The sequence below is a fragment of the Equus caballus genome, chromosome 26 (genome assembly GCF_041296265.1).
Source record: "Equus caballus isolate H_3958 breed thoroughbred chromosome 26, TB-T2T, whole genome shotgun sequence".
Lineage (NCBI taxonomy): Eukaryota > Metazoa > Chordata > Mammalia > Perissodactyla > Equidae > Equus > Equus caballus.
In genome coordinates, this window is record NC_091709.1 from 36,331,585 (window position 1) to 36,349,253 (window position 17,669).

Genomic DNA, 17,669 nt, shown 5'->3' on the forward strand with positions numbered 1-17,669 from the left:
ATTCCCAAACTCATGTATGACAGGGTCTCTGGGTATAATTTTTAACAATACGAATGAAGTGTAGAACACCCACGTACGGGCCACCCAGTTTTGTTTAAATGTGTAGTTAATCAGCTGGTAAAGAATCTGCCAAATCGCCACAGATGAAGCCCTTGCAGCACCTTCCATTCTTGTCAGCACTGATGCTTGTCTTTGTAGCCCTCCTAACTGTATTTATTCTTTTACTGCATTCCTTCAGTGTTCTCTTAAGGTCTTTTTCTTCTTCTATCAGCCATGTCTCACCCATTTGTGTGTAGTTTTTTCAAAGTGTAAATAATAATAAATCATGACAAAGCCTGTTGTCTTGCCACCACCCAAGTGGGTTCTGATTTTGAAGACAAAGATGACATCTTGTGCGTTTTGGCTAATTTTCTCTGAATGTTTTAGGTACTGTTGCCTTTCTAGGTTGAAGGGCATCTCATGACCATTTGTATCTGTTGAAGCAATCCAATCGTAAAGAACACTCTGGTCCAGATAACTAATGGGTCATTCATGATGACTGCTAGATATCAGGCAGCCAGGAAAGAAAAGAGCAAATTTTTACTCTATTGGAAAAAAAAATTTTTTTATGTCCTAACACATTAGAGATACATGAAAGTTCCCACATACCCCTCTCTGGTCTTATTCCCCTCCTCCCCTTCTCCAGAGGTAACTGTTAGCCTGAATTTATCATTCCCATTGCACGGGGTTTTGTTTTGTTTTGTTTTTTGTGAGGAAGATTGGCCCTAAGGTAACATCTGCTGCCAATCTTCCTCTTTTTTTGCTTGAAAAAGATTGTCGCTGAGCTAACATCTGTGCCAATCTTCCTCTATTTTGTGTGTGGGATGCCACCACAGCATGGCTTGGTGAGCAATGTGTAGGTCCATGCCCAGGATCCGAACCTGCACAGCCCAGGGTGCTGAAGCAGAGCGCATGAACTTAACCACTATGCCACTGGGCCAGTCCCCCAGTGCATGTTTTTATACCATTAACACATCTATGTATCCCTAAAGAATAGAGAGTATTGTTTTGCATGTTTTAAATTTTATATAAATGGTGTCATATCTTTTTTTAACTTGCTTTATGGCTCCCTAATGAGATTTACTAATATTTCATTCACTTAATTTTCACTGCTGTATAGTATTCCACTGTATGAATGTGTCCCTCCATCCCCCGTTGATGGTTAGCTTATTTCTAGTTTTCACCATTACAAACAATGCATGTCCTGTTCCACATGTACTAGAGTTTCTCTACAAACCAAACTTCTTGTGATAGAGTATGTGAACTTTACTGGATGTTGTTAAATTGTCTCTAGAGCTGATGTGCCAAATTACCCTCTTAGCAACAGGGTATGAGTTCCCATTTTTCCACGTGTGCTAAATCTTGATGTGGTCAGACTTATTTTTCTAAAATTAATAAACTGGCATTTTGATTTACACGTCAGTTTTCTGTGAGTTTGCTTATCCTGTGCCAGTCGCCCCTGCTGTGGTTTGTGGGCCTGCAGAGCTCAGGATCTGGCTATGGAGCGAGCATATGAAGAGGGTGAAAAGATAAGCTACGGACAGGGAGAAATATTTGCAAATTTGTAAACATATCCAACAAAGGACGAGTACATAGAATATACAAAGAAGCTTCAAAACACAACAGTAAAAAACCATCCATTTAGAAAATGGGCAAAAGATACAAATGGATATTTTACTAAAGAAGATACCAGATGGCAAATAAGCACATGAAAAGATGTTCCCATCATTAGGTATTAGGGAAACACAAAGTAAAGCCACAATGAAATATCTACTACTAAAATGGCTAAAATAAACAATAGTAATAACAGCAAATGCAGGCAAGGATGCAGAGAAACCAGATCACTCATAAACTGCGGATGGGAACATAAAATGGTAGTTATTCTGGAAGACAGTTTGGCAGTTTTTTAAAAAGCCAAGGATGCAACTACCACTGGCCCAGCAATTGCACTCCTGGGCATTTATCCCAGAGCAATGAAAACTTGTTTACACAAAAATCTGTACATAAATGTGCACAGCAGCTTTATTTATAGTAGCCTCAAACTGGGAACAACCCAGATGTCCCTCAGCGGGTGAACGGTTACACCAACGGTGGTGCCTCCATACAATGGACTACTACTAGCAATCAAAAGGGACGAACTAGTGATTCACACAATCCAGATGAATCTCCAGAGAACTGTGCTGAGTACAAAAGCCAATCCCAGAAGGTTACATACCATACGATTCCACTTATATAACATTCTTCAAGTGGCAAAATATAGAAATGGGGACCAGATTAGTGGTTGCCGGAAGTTAAGGACAAGAGAGGGGGACAGGATGGGAGGGTAGTGGAAAAAGGGCAAGGGGAGGGCTCTTCGCGGTGATGGAAATGTTCTGTATCAATGTTGATGTTCTGGCTGTGGTATTATGCTACAGTTTTGCAAAATGTGACCACTGGCGGCATCTGGGTAAAGGGTACCTAGGATCTCTGTATTATTTCTTACAACTACATATAAATCTACAATTATCTTAAAGTTTTTTTAAAGCCTATTATTCTGTAACTTCTTAAACAGAGGTTAATGAACATACATCAAGGTTATTGTTTTGAATAGCAGTCTTACCAGACTGACAAAAGGCAGTACTCATCGGAACTACTAGCCTCAGCCTCTTTCTTGGGGTCTTCTTCGCCAGTCTCTTCTCTGGTCTGGCTGTTCCTGTGCCTATTTCCCCTCTGCCCCAGGCCGTTTCTTTTGCTGTGGGCTAGAAAATCATTGTTCGGGCTTCATGTGTTATTTTCCAGGCAACAAGATTTTGAATGAAGGCTTCTCTTACAGAAGAAGTGCATGGGTTTCTTAACAATGATTAGTAATCTCAGAATCTCTTTTTTCTGACATTTAGAGTAAGTATCAAACGGAGAAGTGAAATTGATGAAAATAAGGTCATGAATTTAAAATAGCTGATCTGACTGACAATAAGCGTTAATCCCCAAATGTCAGTAAACTTGTATATATAAAGTTCAAGGCAAATGGCTAAGAAAATTTCTTTCTTTTTGAGCAAAGTAGTCAATATGGTAAAGACAGGTATATTTATTTCATATGACAGCACATTTCACAGGATATGTACAGAGTGTTTGTATACCACTGACTTTAATACTGTACTTCTATAAAGTATATAGCTATAAATACTGTATGCCACATAAGCAATAAAATTCTTACATATAAACAGCAATCTACTATGGAGAACGAGGAATTCACGAAGAGATCCTTAGTGTCTGATTTCTGCTCTGCTTTTAAGAGAACTCGTAAATATTGTAATAATACACAGAATAATGGCTAGTTATTTGCAGCATACCTTTAACTTTCATAACTTTGTACCCTTTCAGCAACTTGCCAAATATAATTTTCCTGATAAAGGCAGAGCTGCTGCATGATATGTATATTTTCAACAGTAGTTAATATTTAATAGGAAACATTGCTCACAGAACTGCAGTCTGCACTAGGGAAGTTTCTCATGAATTATTTGCTAATGGAGAGCAAATGCCATTTACATTAATCATATAGGTGTTAAAGCCACAGTTTCAACAAGTTAATTCACATTTTGAAGCACAATGCTTAGAGTAATACTGCTGTTTAAAATATACTACTGCTGAAATGAATAGAACCCCCAAAAAAGCACAATATAAAACTCGTGAGAGTTATTTCTAACAGCAAATCCTGGCTGTTAACAGAGAGAGGATTACTTCTATAAATATAGTATTTTGATAACATTTGAGCATTTAGAAAAGTGCTTTCCTACTCGATGTGCTCTACGTGGTTAAGTGCAATGCGGTTTGCTGTGCTTTCACGTTTCACAGATTCTTAGCCATGAACTCTATTTCTGATAGCCCTCCCATGCACATCTTCAAAGGTTAAATGTGGACAATGTGGATGCCTACAACTCTATATAAAAGGAATGTTCATAGAAGTCTTAATGGGTAAAGATGATTTTAACTTAAACTGACAACAAAACAATATTGCTCAAGGAGTTTTCTGATTGGGATTACTTAATGATATCAAAATACTACATTCTGTAAAAATTCTGTGTACTTCTTCATAAAATTAATAAAAGCAGGATCAGTTGCATATTGGCAGTGCAGGAGACAAAATCCACAGCTAACTTGAGATGCAGTCTCTAAAAACGTAAAGCAGCATCACAGATGTGTTCTGTAGCTCTAGGGGAGAGAGCGGACACTGAGCAGACCCCAAATTCAAAACACTCTGTGGACTGCTGCTTTCCCTGCTGACCGAGTTCCAGGGCAAAAGCAGCCAGTGTGGGAGGGAAATGAAAACAGATCCCTTAACGTACCGAGAAAGGAGAGGACGCTTCGCTCTAAGATTCCTCACTGAACTTGGTGGCACGTGCCTTCCCGCCTACAAGGCCATAGCACTTTTTGAAAGGGCTGGAGTGTTTGTCTACATGACAGTGACCACAGAATATGCTGCTTCCAGCTGCAAGAACCTCCTCCCAGAGCAAAGCATATGGAGGTGCTGGAGTGGAAAGTAACAAGGATGGACGTTACGTGCGTGGTTGAAGGGGCAGGGTGTGGGGATGGTAGGAAGTTCCGGTTCTGTAGTGAGATTATTCTAGTCATGGAAAGAAAATTAATGAAATGTCCAAATTCCATTTATAGCCATCCTTCTGATAATGAAATACTGAAAAAACAACTCTGTTAGAACTTTCAGGTAAAAATTTGGTCTGTGTTATATCCTAGAACTTAGATTATGAATTTTATAAATATGTAAATGTATATATGTGTGCATGTGTGTGTGCACACGTATACATATTTTTTTTTAAAGCAGTGCCTTTCAAACTTCTCTTTCAGTATAACTTTGATAGCTCTCTAGTAAAAACTTACAAATACTGATTGTTAACAAGTACCAAAGGGCTGGCAGTAATGTCAGCTAGAAGTTGTTTGGGCTTTTTGAGATTCTTCAGAGAAGACCGAGAAAGAATTTCTGAATAAGGACTATTTTCTAAAGTAGTTTTGAGCACTTTTTATGGCTACTACTCTCTTATTTATCCAAGCATAAACACACCAAAACTCCAGTTAATAATGAGAAGGATTTTTCCTTATTTCCAATATACACATATTCCAACTTTGTACACATTAAATAGTGGTATTTCATGACGACATCAGTGCACTTAACAATTACTTATTGCACATAATGACTAACTAATGCCCAATCCTTTTGGCTCTACCCTGCCAAAACTAAAAAGACCACTGTTTCCTAGTGTGTACCATTATCTTTCTGTAAAGTCTAGTGTGGGTGATGCCTTAGATGCCAAAGTTGTGACAGGCTCTACTGGTGGGGTGGTACCAGGTGGGAGCAGAGGGACAGGAGGTGGAGGTGGTCTTCTTGACGGCAACACACAGAAAGAAACATTTGTACCTTTACTCCAGTCATTATCAAAGGTCACGCTGGAGCCAGAAGATGCGCGTGGCTGATTACCCAGTAAGTCTGGACCACAAGTTGACTTTGACTTCCCTTTCACACCAAAGTCCTCTTCCTCCTCAAAGGTTACCCATCCTTTTGGGTTGCTATTTTTTACCATAGACTGGCCCTGCTGATCAAAACCGTCCTTAAAGCCATCAAATGAAGATAAAGGCTTGCTTTTGTTATGACCAAGAGGCTTCAGAGAAAGGAAAGGAGTGTTAGCAACAGGCTCTTCTTTGGAGAACCATAAAGTTGCCTCTGATTCTTGAGACTCGGCTCGAAATGGGTTTCCAGAAGCAGCAGTCCTGTCAGTGAAAGGGTTTGTGCTGCTCAAGCTCGTAATAAATGGGTTTGGTGAACATCGCATATTTTCCTGGGATTTACTCCGGGCTGGAATTGGAGGCATTGTTGGCATGCAACTTGCAGAACTCAAAGTATTAATGTTACTTTGTGTTGCAGAAGGTGACTGAATCAACCTCTTCAGGTCTGGGGTTGGAACAAGTGATGTGTGGACAGGTAACTGAGCCTTTGATACAGCAAGCAGATTAAATGACAGATCTTCAAATGGGTCACTCTTTAATGGCGATTCCAGTCTGACAGCAGACACTCCATTTGTTTTTACCTGGTAAAGAAAGAGAGCATTGAATAATCAAAAAAAAGTAATATATTTACTTGTAATACTCCCTATGCTTCCTGTCCCAATTATTCTTCATTCTGGGGGGCAAGTGTACAAATTTAGAAAATAAAAAGCAGTTTTGTGTAATTTGTTATTCCGGTGGTTTAAGTAAAACAGCTAAAATCTTATGCTTTAAAAAGTCCTTGACAAGTAAATCCTTTTATTAAATACATTTTTTTAAATCCCAAAGAAATTAAACAGCTTATTTCATTCATGCAAGTATTGATATGATAAAATGGAGAATTATACAGAATTAGCAAATGAGTTTTGCTCATGTCCAGTTCTATCAAATGTTAACACTAACTTAAGAAACTCATATTCAGAACTTATGCTAAATCTGTATAAATAAACTTCCAACACCCATGGATGATGATGATGTGGTTTCATTGTTCTTTTAAACATATTTTAATTGAAAGTTAATGTTAACTATGGAAATTAAACTTTATGAATGAAAATTAATTTTATTAGTATATTTGTATTCGTAAGCTGAAGACAATGCATCTTTTCCTTTTCCACTTGGAAAAGTGAATCTTCAAAGCGTTCTCTGCCTTTTAGTGTAAGTTCTCCTTCGTAGAATAAACTCTGTGAATAATGCGAGTGCTCCTTAATGGACCTTCCTCAGCTTGTAAAGATGTTCCAAAACAGACAGGCTTATTAATAACCAAATGCGATGACTGTTTAAAACCAGGGTAAAAAGATGTCATTTTCTGTTTGGTATATTAATTCTGAAACCAGAGTGAAGCTGTGCCCAGAGTGGTGCACAGTCCTTTCTATGTGACAGAGCTGGCAGTGAGCTGTTATTGGGAGGACAAGTGTTCTGAATTACCGTACAGTCATAAAAAATCTGCACTCTGTGCGCAGTTCACAGAGAAGCCAGGTGGAGTGGAGCATGGCTGGGGACTGAGCAAAGCCAATTTTTCTTCTGGGAAACAGAACTATCGTCCTGGTCATATGAGCAGATTAGCTCATCAAGCACTTCATTTTAATTTTTAAAAACTCCACATAATTATTAAAACTAGGTGGATGACTTGGATATTTATGCCAGATTTAAAAATAAGAAAACAAACCTTTGGGTTGAAAAGAACAGGGGAGGGAATATTTCAGCTCAAGACTTGCAATGTGACAAAATGGAGCACTAACCAAAATGAATTTAGATAGTTGTTAAAGCAAAATAACTAAACGTTCATGAAATAGGCTGAAATAGAGGACAGCACTCCCAATAAAACATTAGTGTGTCTTAGGAAACAGTAACGTGGTGCTTAAGAACAGGGAAGGCTGTTCACTTGCACAGGGAAGTGCTGTGGATAATTGCATGAGTGACTAACTTCCAAGTATCCGATATTCCTATTCAATTGTCCTAGAACACACTTTATAATTGAATAAACAAGTATATTTTCTTCAAACAACTTAATAAATTTGTACAAAATTAAAGAGTAAACATGTTACAGACTCTAAACTGTATTGTAAGTGTATTAAAGGTAAACAGACCTAAATATGGAAATCCACTCGAGAGGCAAATTTATTATAGACACCATAAAATCACAATTAACTCTACATTACCAAAAATCTCTGGATTATTTAGGATTAATACAACACAACGGAAGTACTTGATGAAGCCTGGGACCCAATTCTCCCATGGCAGATACAACAGTGCACAACACAGACATTATAGGACAGGAGAATTGTATGCTTTGCACAGCTTAGAATACTAGACCTTTGCCAAATAAATGGTATACATTTAAATATCTTTATTTCCACATGTAAAAAAAAATGTTTTTTCAAAATAAGTTAAAGGTAACTTGATAGAAGCAGGATTTTGCCCAATCAGACTTGAAATTATAATGAGAGCCACACCACCATTCATTACCTTAGAATAATTTATAATCGAAGCAGGATTTGTGATGACTTGACATTAAAAACAGTGGTATTTTTACAGAGAAAGGTGTTGGAAAGATCTTTAAATAATCCTGTTATAATATTAACTTTCATCTTTCTAAATCATCAATCCTTCCTTAGCAAAAATACTCGTTACTAAAATTATTTGAAAAAAACTTCCCAGAAGAAATCTAAGGAAAAAAATGGAATTTTATATTTATGTAATTATGCCATTGTTAAAACCAAGAACCAATTTGGTTTTGCCAGACTTTCATATACCTAAAGCTTACCTTCTTGAAGTTATATTTTTTAGTTTTGTTAATTTCATAAAAAACAAAGCAAAAAATGGTAAAGCATTAGCAAGAACAACTAAAAATTTAAAATGGTTCCTAAAAATTTAAAATACTAAGAAAAAGAAAAGGCAGGTTTTATGGTATGATGATAGAGTTTATTAATGTGGACAGGTGGTTTTAAAAATGGGTGAAACTTTAGATGTATGCAGTGAAAGACTCATACATCTAATGTGCTACAACAGATGAAAAGCACATAGAAGATTGAGAAATAATCCGATACCTGTTACCCTGATGGTTGCTCCTGCTTTGAGAAAAGGAACACAGACATCAAAGGAAAGAGTTAGGAGGACAATCTGAGACCAACCAGCAACCCTAACAATTCACTCTTCAAAATACTTCTAGGCCTGCATTATACACAGAATGCAAGAGCAGTGACATTTGCAGGTTGTAGCATAAGTTCAAGAGACAATTCCAATTTCTTTTACGATTCTGAACAAAAAATGTATTGAATTAGGGCTCAAACTTTAATTTTATCTGAAGTTGATTACTAACCACCTCAAAGTTTTGTTATTCCAAAAGTAATATTCTAAATAGGTTTCTGGAGCTCTAAAGTTTTAAGCAGCCTATTATGAACTAAATGTCTGTGACCCCCCAAAATTCCAATGTTAAAGCCCTAACCCCCAATGTGCTGGTTTTTGGAGATGGGGCCTTTAGGAGGTAACTGAGGTTAGATGAGGCCACTAGGGTAGGCCTTCATGATGAGATGGGTGCCCTTATGAGAGGACACCCAGACGGCTGGCCTTCTATCTATATGCAAGTACCGAGGAAAGGCCACGGGAGTGAACAGCAAGAAGGCAGCTGTCTGCAAGCCAGGAAAAGAGCCCTCAGCAGAACAATCTACCAGGCCACACAGAAAGTATGTGTGGTCTGCCACCAAATCACCACACCCATTCCAGTGAAAAACAGAAATCAAAACAATGCAAAATGACCTAAGAAAATGATATGCGGCAGTCACTGGAATATTCATTCTGGAGCATTTGCGTCACAAGATGACTTTCTGCTGAACACTGCATCTTACTTGAGAGTTGGCTCTCTCTGAAGTTTTTCGGAGTGCTGTGTCCTTCCTACTGGCCTAAGAATACTTACACCATCACAGAGCTTTAGGAGTAAGGTGCACTTTACTATGAAGTGGATGATCGCGTGCTGTCCCAAAGCAGTGAAACAAAGCTCTAAGACGGCTACTTTGAAAGGTTTTGGCCCTCCAATTACATTTTAAAAACTACAACAGTACACCTTATTAAAAAAATGAGAAGAAAAATTCATCACTAACTAAGAGTGGATGGCAGAGAGAAAAGAAGAGTAGTCATTTATTGTTTGAAGGATTCTAAAATAATTATATATCTTCAGCATCCTCAATTTTCTGAACTAAAAAATGTAGACGACTTTTCGCTATTAATTAGCCTAAGAGATCAGTTTATTGTTCTTGATTATATATCCTTCTTAGCTTTTACAAATGTGACCAATAGTCTAATGAGTAAGTGCTAATTGCCAACAGTATTTATATTGTTTTAAGAGTCATATTTAGGGGCCGGCCTGGTGGTGCAGCAGTTAAGTGCACATGTTCTGCTTTGGCGGCCCGGGGTTTGCCAGTTCGGATCCCGGGTGCGGACATGGCACCCCTTGGCACGCCATGCTGTGGCAGGCGTCCCACATATAAAGTAGAGAAAGATGGGCAGGGATGTTAGCTCAGGGCCAGGCTTCCTCAGGAAAAAGAGGAGGATTCGCAGTAGATGTTAGCTCAGAGCTAATCTTCCTCAAAAAAAAAAAAAAAAAAAAGAGTCATATTTAATTTATTATCTGTTTTTCGTTATGTAGAAGCAAAAGAAACTGTTAACTTCTGCCAACTAGGTGGACATACTAAGATATCTGTAAAAATAAATGCAAACTATTATTTCGAAATGTACTTAAGGGACACTGCCATTGTGCCATATTTCTATATTTTAAACTTTCCATAGTTTAAAAGCAGACTTTTAAAACTTTACACAGTTCTTTGGCCTTGATGGCCTTTCAAGTCACAACTTTAGGATCAATAAAATGTAAGGCTAGACAATAAAAAATATGCTTACTAAATATAAATTTGAACAATTTTATTGAAATGTATATAACAAAAACTAAGTAAAACAGCATCCAAATAAAAATAAAACCATTTAACTTGCATGACTACTCTTGTATTAAAATAGCTCTGTATACACATGCCAGAGGCTTTCCAGTGTGAGATCACTGTGACGTAACAACCGTGCCTGCGATCCTATGATTTCCACCCACCAAGGCAACGGCACTGCTTTCTGTGCGACACTAATGAGGTGACTTAGCACATTGATGGTTTTTCTCTTGTGACTAAGCCTCCTGCTGCACGCCCAGCCCGTCTAAACATATCCAATAGTGACTGAAACCAAGATCCCGGAGGAACCCGAGTGCCAGCTCCAGCACAGATGTGAACCGTGCTTGCTTCAAGAGGAATAAAGGATCATTCTGTTTATTGGAGATCAACCACATGCTAACGTCAGGGGGTGATCTGACTGCCTCTCTCTCCAGGAAGTAAAAGCCAAAATTTGCTATGAACAGTAAGAAAAATAAACAATTGCTGTCTATCCTAACTTATCAATTATCCAAATTATGAATTAAAAAACCAAAAGTCATAGACACTTTAAACATTAACATGATAAAACAGCCTGGGAGCCACTTGAAAATTCCCTAAAGAGCCCTAATTTAGGATCACTCTCTGAGAAAGCATGATCTAAGCAACAGGCTAAAAAAAAAGCCAAAAAACCCAAACCCTCAGTCAAACCATGCGTTTGTTACGTGACTAGTTTGAGATGTCAAGTGACACCAACTGTCGAAGGCATATCTCAAGAGGCTATTACTATCAAAAGGCAAAAATAAAAAAGAAAATTGAATCTTATATTTGTTTATTTCTTATAAAAGCTAATAATTAAAAATAAATGTTCAAAAACCATACCAAAAGCATCAAATATACCTCAATAAAAAAAAAAGAAAAGAAAAACAATGGTGGCTAAAAAACAAACAAAATCCCAAGGCATCACAGATGATCTGTTGTTTACTAGTAGGACTTACCTGCGGCTGCGAGGGAGGTTCTGAAGGCAAGCCGTGGGACGACTTGCTCCGAGGTGGTGGCTGTGGCGGGGTTTCCAGGTATGGCTGCGGGGCAGACTGAGGCATAGGTGCTGCCACAGGGACAAGAGGCTCCTGCATCTTTTGAACAGGTGGGGGCAGAGAAGGCTGCACAGGAAGGGCAGCCTGAGGCTTCAGTGGTTCAGGAAGAAGAGGTGAACCTAAAATAATCATTTTCACACGTTAGGTGTTTTCCAGAAAGCCACGTTTTATCCTTCCTTTAGTGCAATGTTAGGAGTTTCGAATCCCCTCCCCCAACAAGTGGCCTCACTTCTTGTGGCATAAAGAAAGAAGGATATCCCTGTCTGAGTAAGTTGCAGAAGGTGAGAGACCACAGGAAGAAGAAGGCAAAGTGAAAGGACGGAGTGCAGAGGGAAAGTGCTATTTCTAACACGGTGTCGACCTTTCAGCACTTCCGGTGGTTTGCTTTGGCTCTCAGGAGTCAGTCTTCCGGCGGATGCCCGAGCGTGGCTCTGTGGAGCGCTGATGACTCCAGCACGGGGCGGAATGGTCTAGAAATGGGAAATGTAACATTGGAGACATTACTTGTTTTCAACAGATAAGATTTTGTTAAAATATTTGCTTTTGCACCTTATTTAATCCCCTCTCTGGTGTTATTCCCCATCTTTTCCTTTTCATTGCTCGCTATTTACAGCCAAATAGTCACACGAGTTAAAATCTTCCCTTTTATCTTTCACTATTTACTGCCAGGCACTCTGCTAATTAAGCACTGTGGAGGCATTTCCATTTCACTTCAAAATATCCCTCATACGTAGGTATTATTTATCATCTCTATTTCAAATTAAGGTGATGAAATGTATGTAACTTTCCCAAGACTACAAAGATAGGAAACTAGGCCTGGAGCCGACTCAGGCCTGCCAAGCCGTGGGGCCCTTGCTCGTCACCGGAGCATGGCTGGTGTAATGGGAGATGGGCCGGTGTCAAAGTTGCCGAGGAGATGGAGACACACACTGAGCAACGAAGACGCTTACAAAAATCCACACCCTGGGATTTTTTTCTTTAAATACAGAAGTAAAAACTCTTGAATGACTAACTCAATATGCTAAACTAAATACATTAAAAGACACACTGGTGAAAAATATGTTTTCTATTTTCATAAGTTTGCAGAAGCCTTAAGCCCCCAATACTTATTTTAAGCAAAATTATGCACACAATCTCACAAAATCCTGACTTTCCTTCCCTCTTCTTACAGTATTACATAGAACAAAGAAAGTACTTGTGGTGGAGTCAGTGAATCGCAATTCTCCTTTTTTGGAAAAAAGGAGAATGGGTAATAGATATCTTTAGGCATATTTTACAGATGTTTTAATTTGGAGTGTATTACAGTCACGTGTTGCTTAACAGCAGGGATACACTCAGAACTGCATCGTTAGGAGATTGCGTCATTGTGGGAACATCACAGAGTGTCCTCACACAAACCTAGATGCTACAGTCTACTCCACACCTAGGCTACGTGGTCCTAATCTTATGTGACAACAGTCATATATGCGGTCCGTCACTGACTGAAATGAGCCTTATGTGGCACATGACTGTACTGCATACAGAAAAGGACCTTTAGATTGGATGTTAAATAGACAGCTACAACAGAAAAGACAAAATTTCTATCTTGGAATTTTTATGAGAATGTCTTACTAGAAATTAGAAGTAGTTTCATCACAAGTAGTTTCTTAATTTCTCACAACTTTAATTTCTAGTTACAGTAGCAGTTCCCAGTTCCCACTCCTCAGCTAGAGGCCTCCCAGCAGCCCCAGACTGCCCTAGACTAGCCTAAGTCACTGTTTACTGGTTTCCATTTTCTTTTTTAAAAAAATTGTTATATTCCAGAGAAAATTTTCATTCAGGTAAATAATAGAATAATTAAGCGTATAAAAGAACATATGATAAACATAGAGCAAACCACAGATTCACAAGGTAGGAGAAAGGCCTGGCAACAGCATCTGCTCTCCTACTTTCCTGGTTTTTTTTTTTTTTTTTTTTTTTTTGGTGAGGAAGATTGGCCTAAGCTAAGTTCTGTTGCCAATCTTTCTCATTTTTCCTTGAAGAAGACTATCACTGAGCTAACATCTGTGCCCATCTTCCTCTATTTTGTATGCAGGACACTGCCACAGCATGGCTTGATGAGCAGTATGTAGGTCCGCGCCTGGGATCTGAACCCGCAAACCCCAGGCCATCAAAGCGCAGCACATGAACTTAACCACTATGTCACCAGGCTGGTCCCATGCTTGCCTACTTTTAATACCTACAGAACCAGTTTCAGTATGCTAACTCTATCATAAAAACTTTTTTCTGAAATCTAATTTTAAAATCCTTCTTATAGGGGCCAGCCCCATGGCCAAGTGGTTAAGTTCGCGAGCTCTGATTCAGTGGCCCAGGGTTTCACCGGTTCGAATCCTGGGCGTGGACATGGCACCACTCATCAGGCCATGCTAAGGCGGCATCCCGCATGCTACAACTAGAAAGACCCACAACTAAAAATACACAGCTATGTACAGGGGGGCTTTGGGAGAAAAAGGAAAAAGAAAATCTTTAAAATCCTTCTTAGTGAAGGATGACTTTATATCCTCATTAATTACTCAGATAATATGATAAAAAGTTGCCCCAATACATCACTCCCTCATAGACTTGGTGATTCTAAGATATTCAGTGACCACAATTACTTAAGAATATCACTTTTATTCAAATAACGAAGTGCAGATGATGGTCCCTGACTTAAGATGGTTTGACTTTAAGGCAGTGAGAAAGTGATCTGCACCAGAAGAAACCATACTTTGAATTCTGAATTGTGCTCTTTTCCGGGGCTGGTGATACGTGGTGCCATCCTCCCTCGGGACGCTGGGCAGTGGCAGTGAGCCGCAGCTCCCAGTCAGCCCGCGATCACCAGGGTGAGGAACCAAGACACTAACCATTCTCTTTTTCACTTTCAGTCCAACATTCAATAAATTACATGAGATACTCAACACTTTATTATAAAATAGGCGCTGTGTTAGCTGATTTTGCTCAACTGTAGCCTGAGGGAAGTGTTCTGAGCACGTTGAAGGTAGGCTAGGCTAAGCCGTGATGTTTGGAAGGTTATGGGTATTAAATCCATTTTCAACTTACAATGGGTTCATCAGGAATATAACCCCATGGTTAGCTGAGGAACATCGACGTTTAGTTATTTTTGAAGAGTATGTTAACATAATGTGAGAGGTGAAAGGTAAGCAGGAGATCGTCAAGTGCCATGCCCTCATTTTAGAGTTGAGGAAACAGTCAAGATAACCCATTTGACGAGCAGCAAATTGGGGCCCAGAGCCAGCCCTCTGGGCTCCCAGGCCAGGTGTGCCTACCGGTCTGGCTGCACTGTATCCAGCTGGCCCCGGGCCTGCGAGTCCTGCCTGAGGTGAAGGCTGATTGCGTCCTGCAACACAGACATCACACCATGTATTTCAGGTTCTTTTAAAAAACAAAGAAACAAGAAACCATGCACTTATATCCTAAGCGTCTATTCACGGTCCAGTTTTAAGGGTAAGTAGCTAAATTCAAGCATTTTTACCTATATTATCTTTCCGCGTTGTTCCAGGGCTTTTGGGTGCTTTGAAGTAGGAGGGAAAAAAAATCAGTCATAAGTAAACAATAAAGCAATCAGTTGGCTACTGTTTCATTACTGGCAGAAATGGGGGCATGAGATGGTAACAAAAGTACTTTGCTTTGGATAATGATGAATGAAAGGAAATATCTGAAATACCTAAATGAAATATCTCAGAAGAGAGAAAAACTAGAATTCTTAGAGTGACATTTATGAGAGACAACTTAGTCCTCAATCTGATACCTCACTCGTGGGGTTACTTTTAAGGCGACTTTCCCAGCAAAGCTCTCCTGTGAACCGCGAAAACACAAGGTCAGCTCGTGTAAAGGACAGCCTCTCAGAGCCTGGCCCACAAATCGCCCCTGAGCAAACAGAGCTGCATTCTCAAGTTACACCAAAGGTGCCAACAACGCTGTTTCAGCACTTCAGGCTGTAGATGCCATTATGCACGAAGCAATCTTAGGACGAGACCTTTTGGATTTCTATAACAAACTCCCATGATGAAGGTAGAAGACAGGCACATAGGACTACTAAATATCTGCCTTATGGAAGACAGTGTTAAAATATGGTTCAGACTCATTAGAAATGTAGTGGAAGGATGAAATGAAATAAATCACTTTTGGGGCAAAAAGGAGTAGGGGGGACTAGTAGGGGCAACTTCTCAGATTTATTCTTTTTTGAAAGGAAATTCAAATGCAACTGTTATATGAAATACAACAGCCCTTTAATAACTATAATCTTAATTAATGGCTTCTAGTCTTAATGGTCTTTAAGCAAATTTAGTTCAGCATCATTATACATAAAAATATTTGTTACTTGAAATCATCCACACAATACCATATTCTTGGACCTGAATTAATAGGGTTTAATTACAACTATTAATTTTTAAAACTTCAGCGTTAGTATAGTAACTTTATAAACATTTGACTTATTCTGAAAAGAATTTTGAAGGCATTCTTCTCAAAATAACATTGTACAGTAATTTCACCTCCTAAGTATATATGAAATATATCCAAAACAGAGTGCAAAACAACGTAAGACTCTCAGGGAAATTAAACGGATATCCATTAGAAACTATACACAACACAGAATGAAAAGAGAAAAAATACAAGGTTACAATGTATACATAAGGAGGGGAAGGGGAAATTTACAGTCAGACTAAGAAAAGATTTAGTATTCCTTTAAACACTGGAGGGGCTGACATTTAGAAATAAAATGAGAGATCTATTTCTATGATGCGAAAGTCTTGTTACCTTCCATCTCTCGCCTAGCTACCCCAGGACTGGGAGGGGCTCCAATACCTTTTTAGAGAAAGAACAGAAGCTGTATATTGTTCAGGGCCCACAGCACAGAATGAAAGGCAGGCACACAAAACAGTTTCTGTGTTAAACTTACTTTTGCAAAAAGGTTCTTTTACTGCTTTAAGTTTCTTCAAAGATATCAATACAAACCAAAGTAACTTTAGATGCCGAGCCCAAACCTGAGTCCTCCCTATCCTCAAGCAGAGGAGTGGAAATGGGATGACAGTTTTCTTTTTCTGTCTGAGATTATTAGATGTAGGGAATTTAAAAATGTTTAATGAAAGCCTTTGCTTTATGATCCTCTCATTCCTTATATTCAGACTTAAATCTCTAATAAAAGCTCCAATGTCTGACAGTCAAAAAGGAAAAAACCATAAAGGCTCAATTTCATCTTAAATTTCTATGAGACTACATAGTCTCTTACAAGTTATTTTAATACATTACTTTAAAAAAACTCTAAAAGTACCATAATGACTTTATCTAAGCTTACTGCCTTAAAGGAGTTATTGGTTTACAGGGTAAAAAAAATATGCTGCAAACACTACCTACAAAAGAATGATGAAGAGAAGCAATTTTTAAAAATTAAATCAGTTCCTAAAGTAAGCCACTGAGTTGCTAATCTAACTTTTCACAAATTCATTAAAAAATTTATTTTCTACAGGTTGCTTTCCTAATTAAAGGAGAAGATAAATAGAATTTATCATGAAAATATAAACAAAAGCCGGAGTTTGAAATGGGAAAAATTAATGTCTTCTGTAAGTCCAATGGAAAAATTTTCATGTAGCAGTATTTTGCAGAAGCTGTCATGCCGAAATAATTTAGCTATCCTTCTTATACAAAGTCATTAAAATATACACACAAGCAAAGTCAATCTTAATAACATGTGAATTGGTCAGCAATGTCATTAGGCAGCTAGACTAGAAATAGACCAACTACACATGTACAGTAAGCCTTAATAATATTAAAACTGGATTTGTCAAAGCTCCTCTTCGGAACTGTGACAACCTGCCTCATCCTTCCTTGAGAATTAGACTAAATGAGCTTGTCAAACTTACACCTCCAACTGAGCTTTGTGAGAAGTTTTCATGTAAACCAAATAAACCAAACAAAAAGTGCTCCATTTGTTAATAAGAATTTTCTTATTGAAAAAATAAAAGAAAATTGCTCTTACATTTTAAAAAATGAAGCATCAGTTTTATGACAAATTATGATAAAGCCATGCAAAATGAAGATATATTTCAGATAATTATTATAA

The 17,669-nt window shown here is 38.4% G+C and overlaps 1 protein-coding gene across 50 annotated transcripts in view; it reads right to left on the minus strand.

The window, feature by feature from the left end:
- Positions 1 to 3,085: 3,085 nt before the first annotated feature.
- SYNJ1 (synaptojanin 1) overlaps positions 3,086 to 17,669 on the minus strand; it is an 88,153-nt gene continuing 73,569 nt past the window's right edge. For 13 of the 50 annotated variants that reach the window (XM_023630029.2, XM_023630027.2, XM_070252513.1 and 10 more), the window contains 6 exons: positions 16,367 to 16,414; positions 15,081 to 15,119; positions 14,875 to 14,945; positions 11,931 to 12,039; positions 11,471 to 11,688; positions 3,086 to 6,113 (listed from right to left, as the gene is read on the minus strand). In XM_023630029.2, the coding sequence (XP_023485797.2) occupies positions 5,298 to 6,113; positions 11,471 to 11,688; positions 11,931 to 12,039; positions 14,875 to 14,945; positions 15,081 to 15,119; positions 16,367 to 16,414 (1,301 nt within the window). In that variant the 3' untranslated portion in view covers positions 3,086 to 5,297. Of the gene's footprint in view, positions 6,114 to 8,615; positions 8,640 to 11,470; positions 11,689 to 11,930; positions 12,040 to 14,874; positions 14,946 to 15,080; positions 15,120 to 16,366; positions 16,415 to 17,669 lie in introns of all 50 variants that reach the window. The other 37 variants (XM_070252525.1, XM_023630044.2, XM_070252531.1 and 34 more) reach the window with 8 other exon arrangements.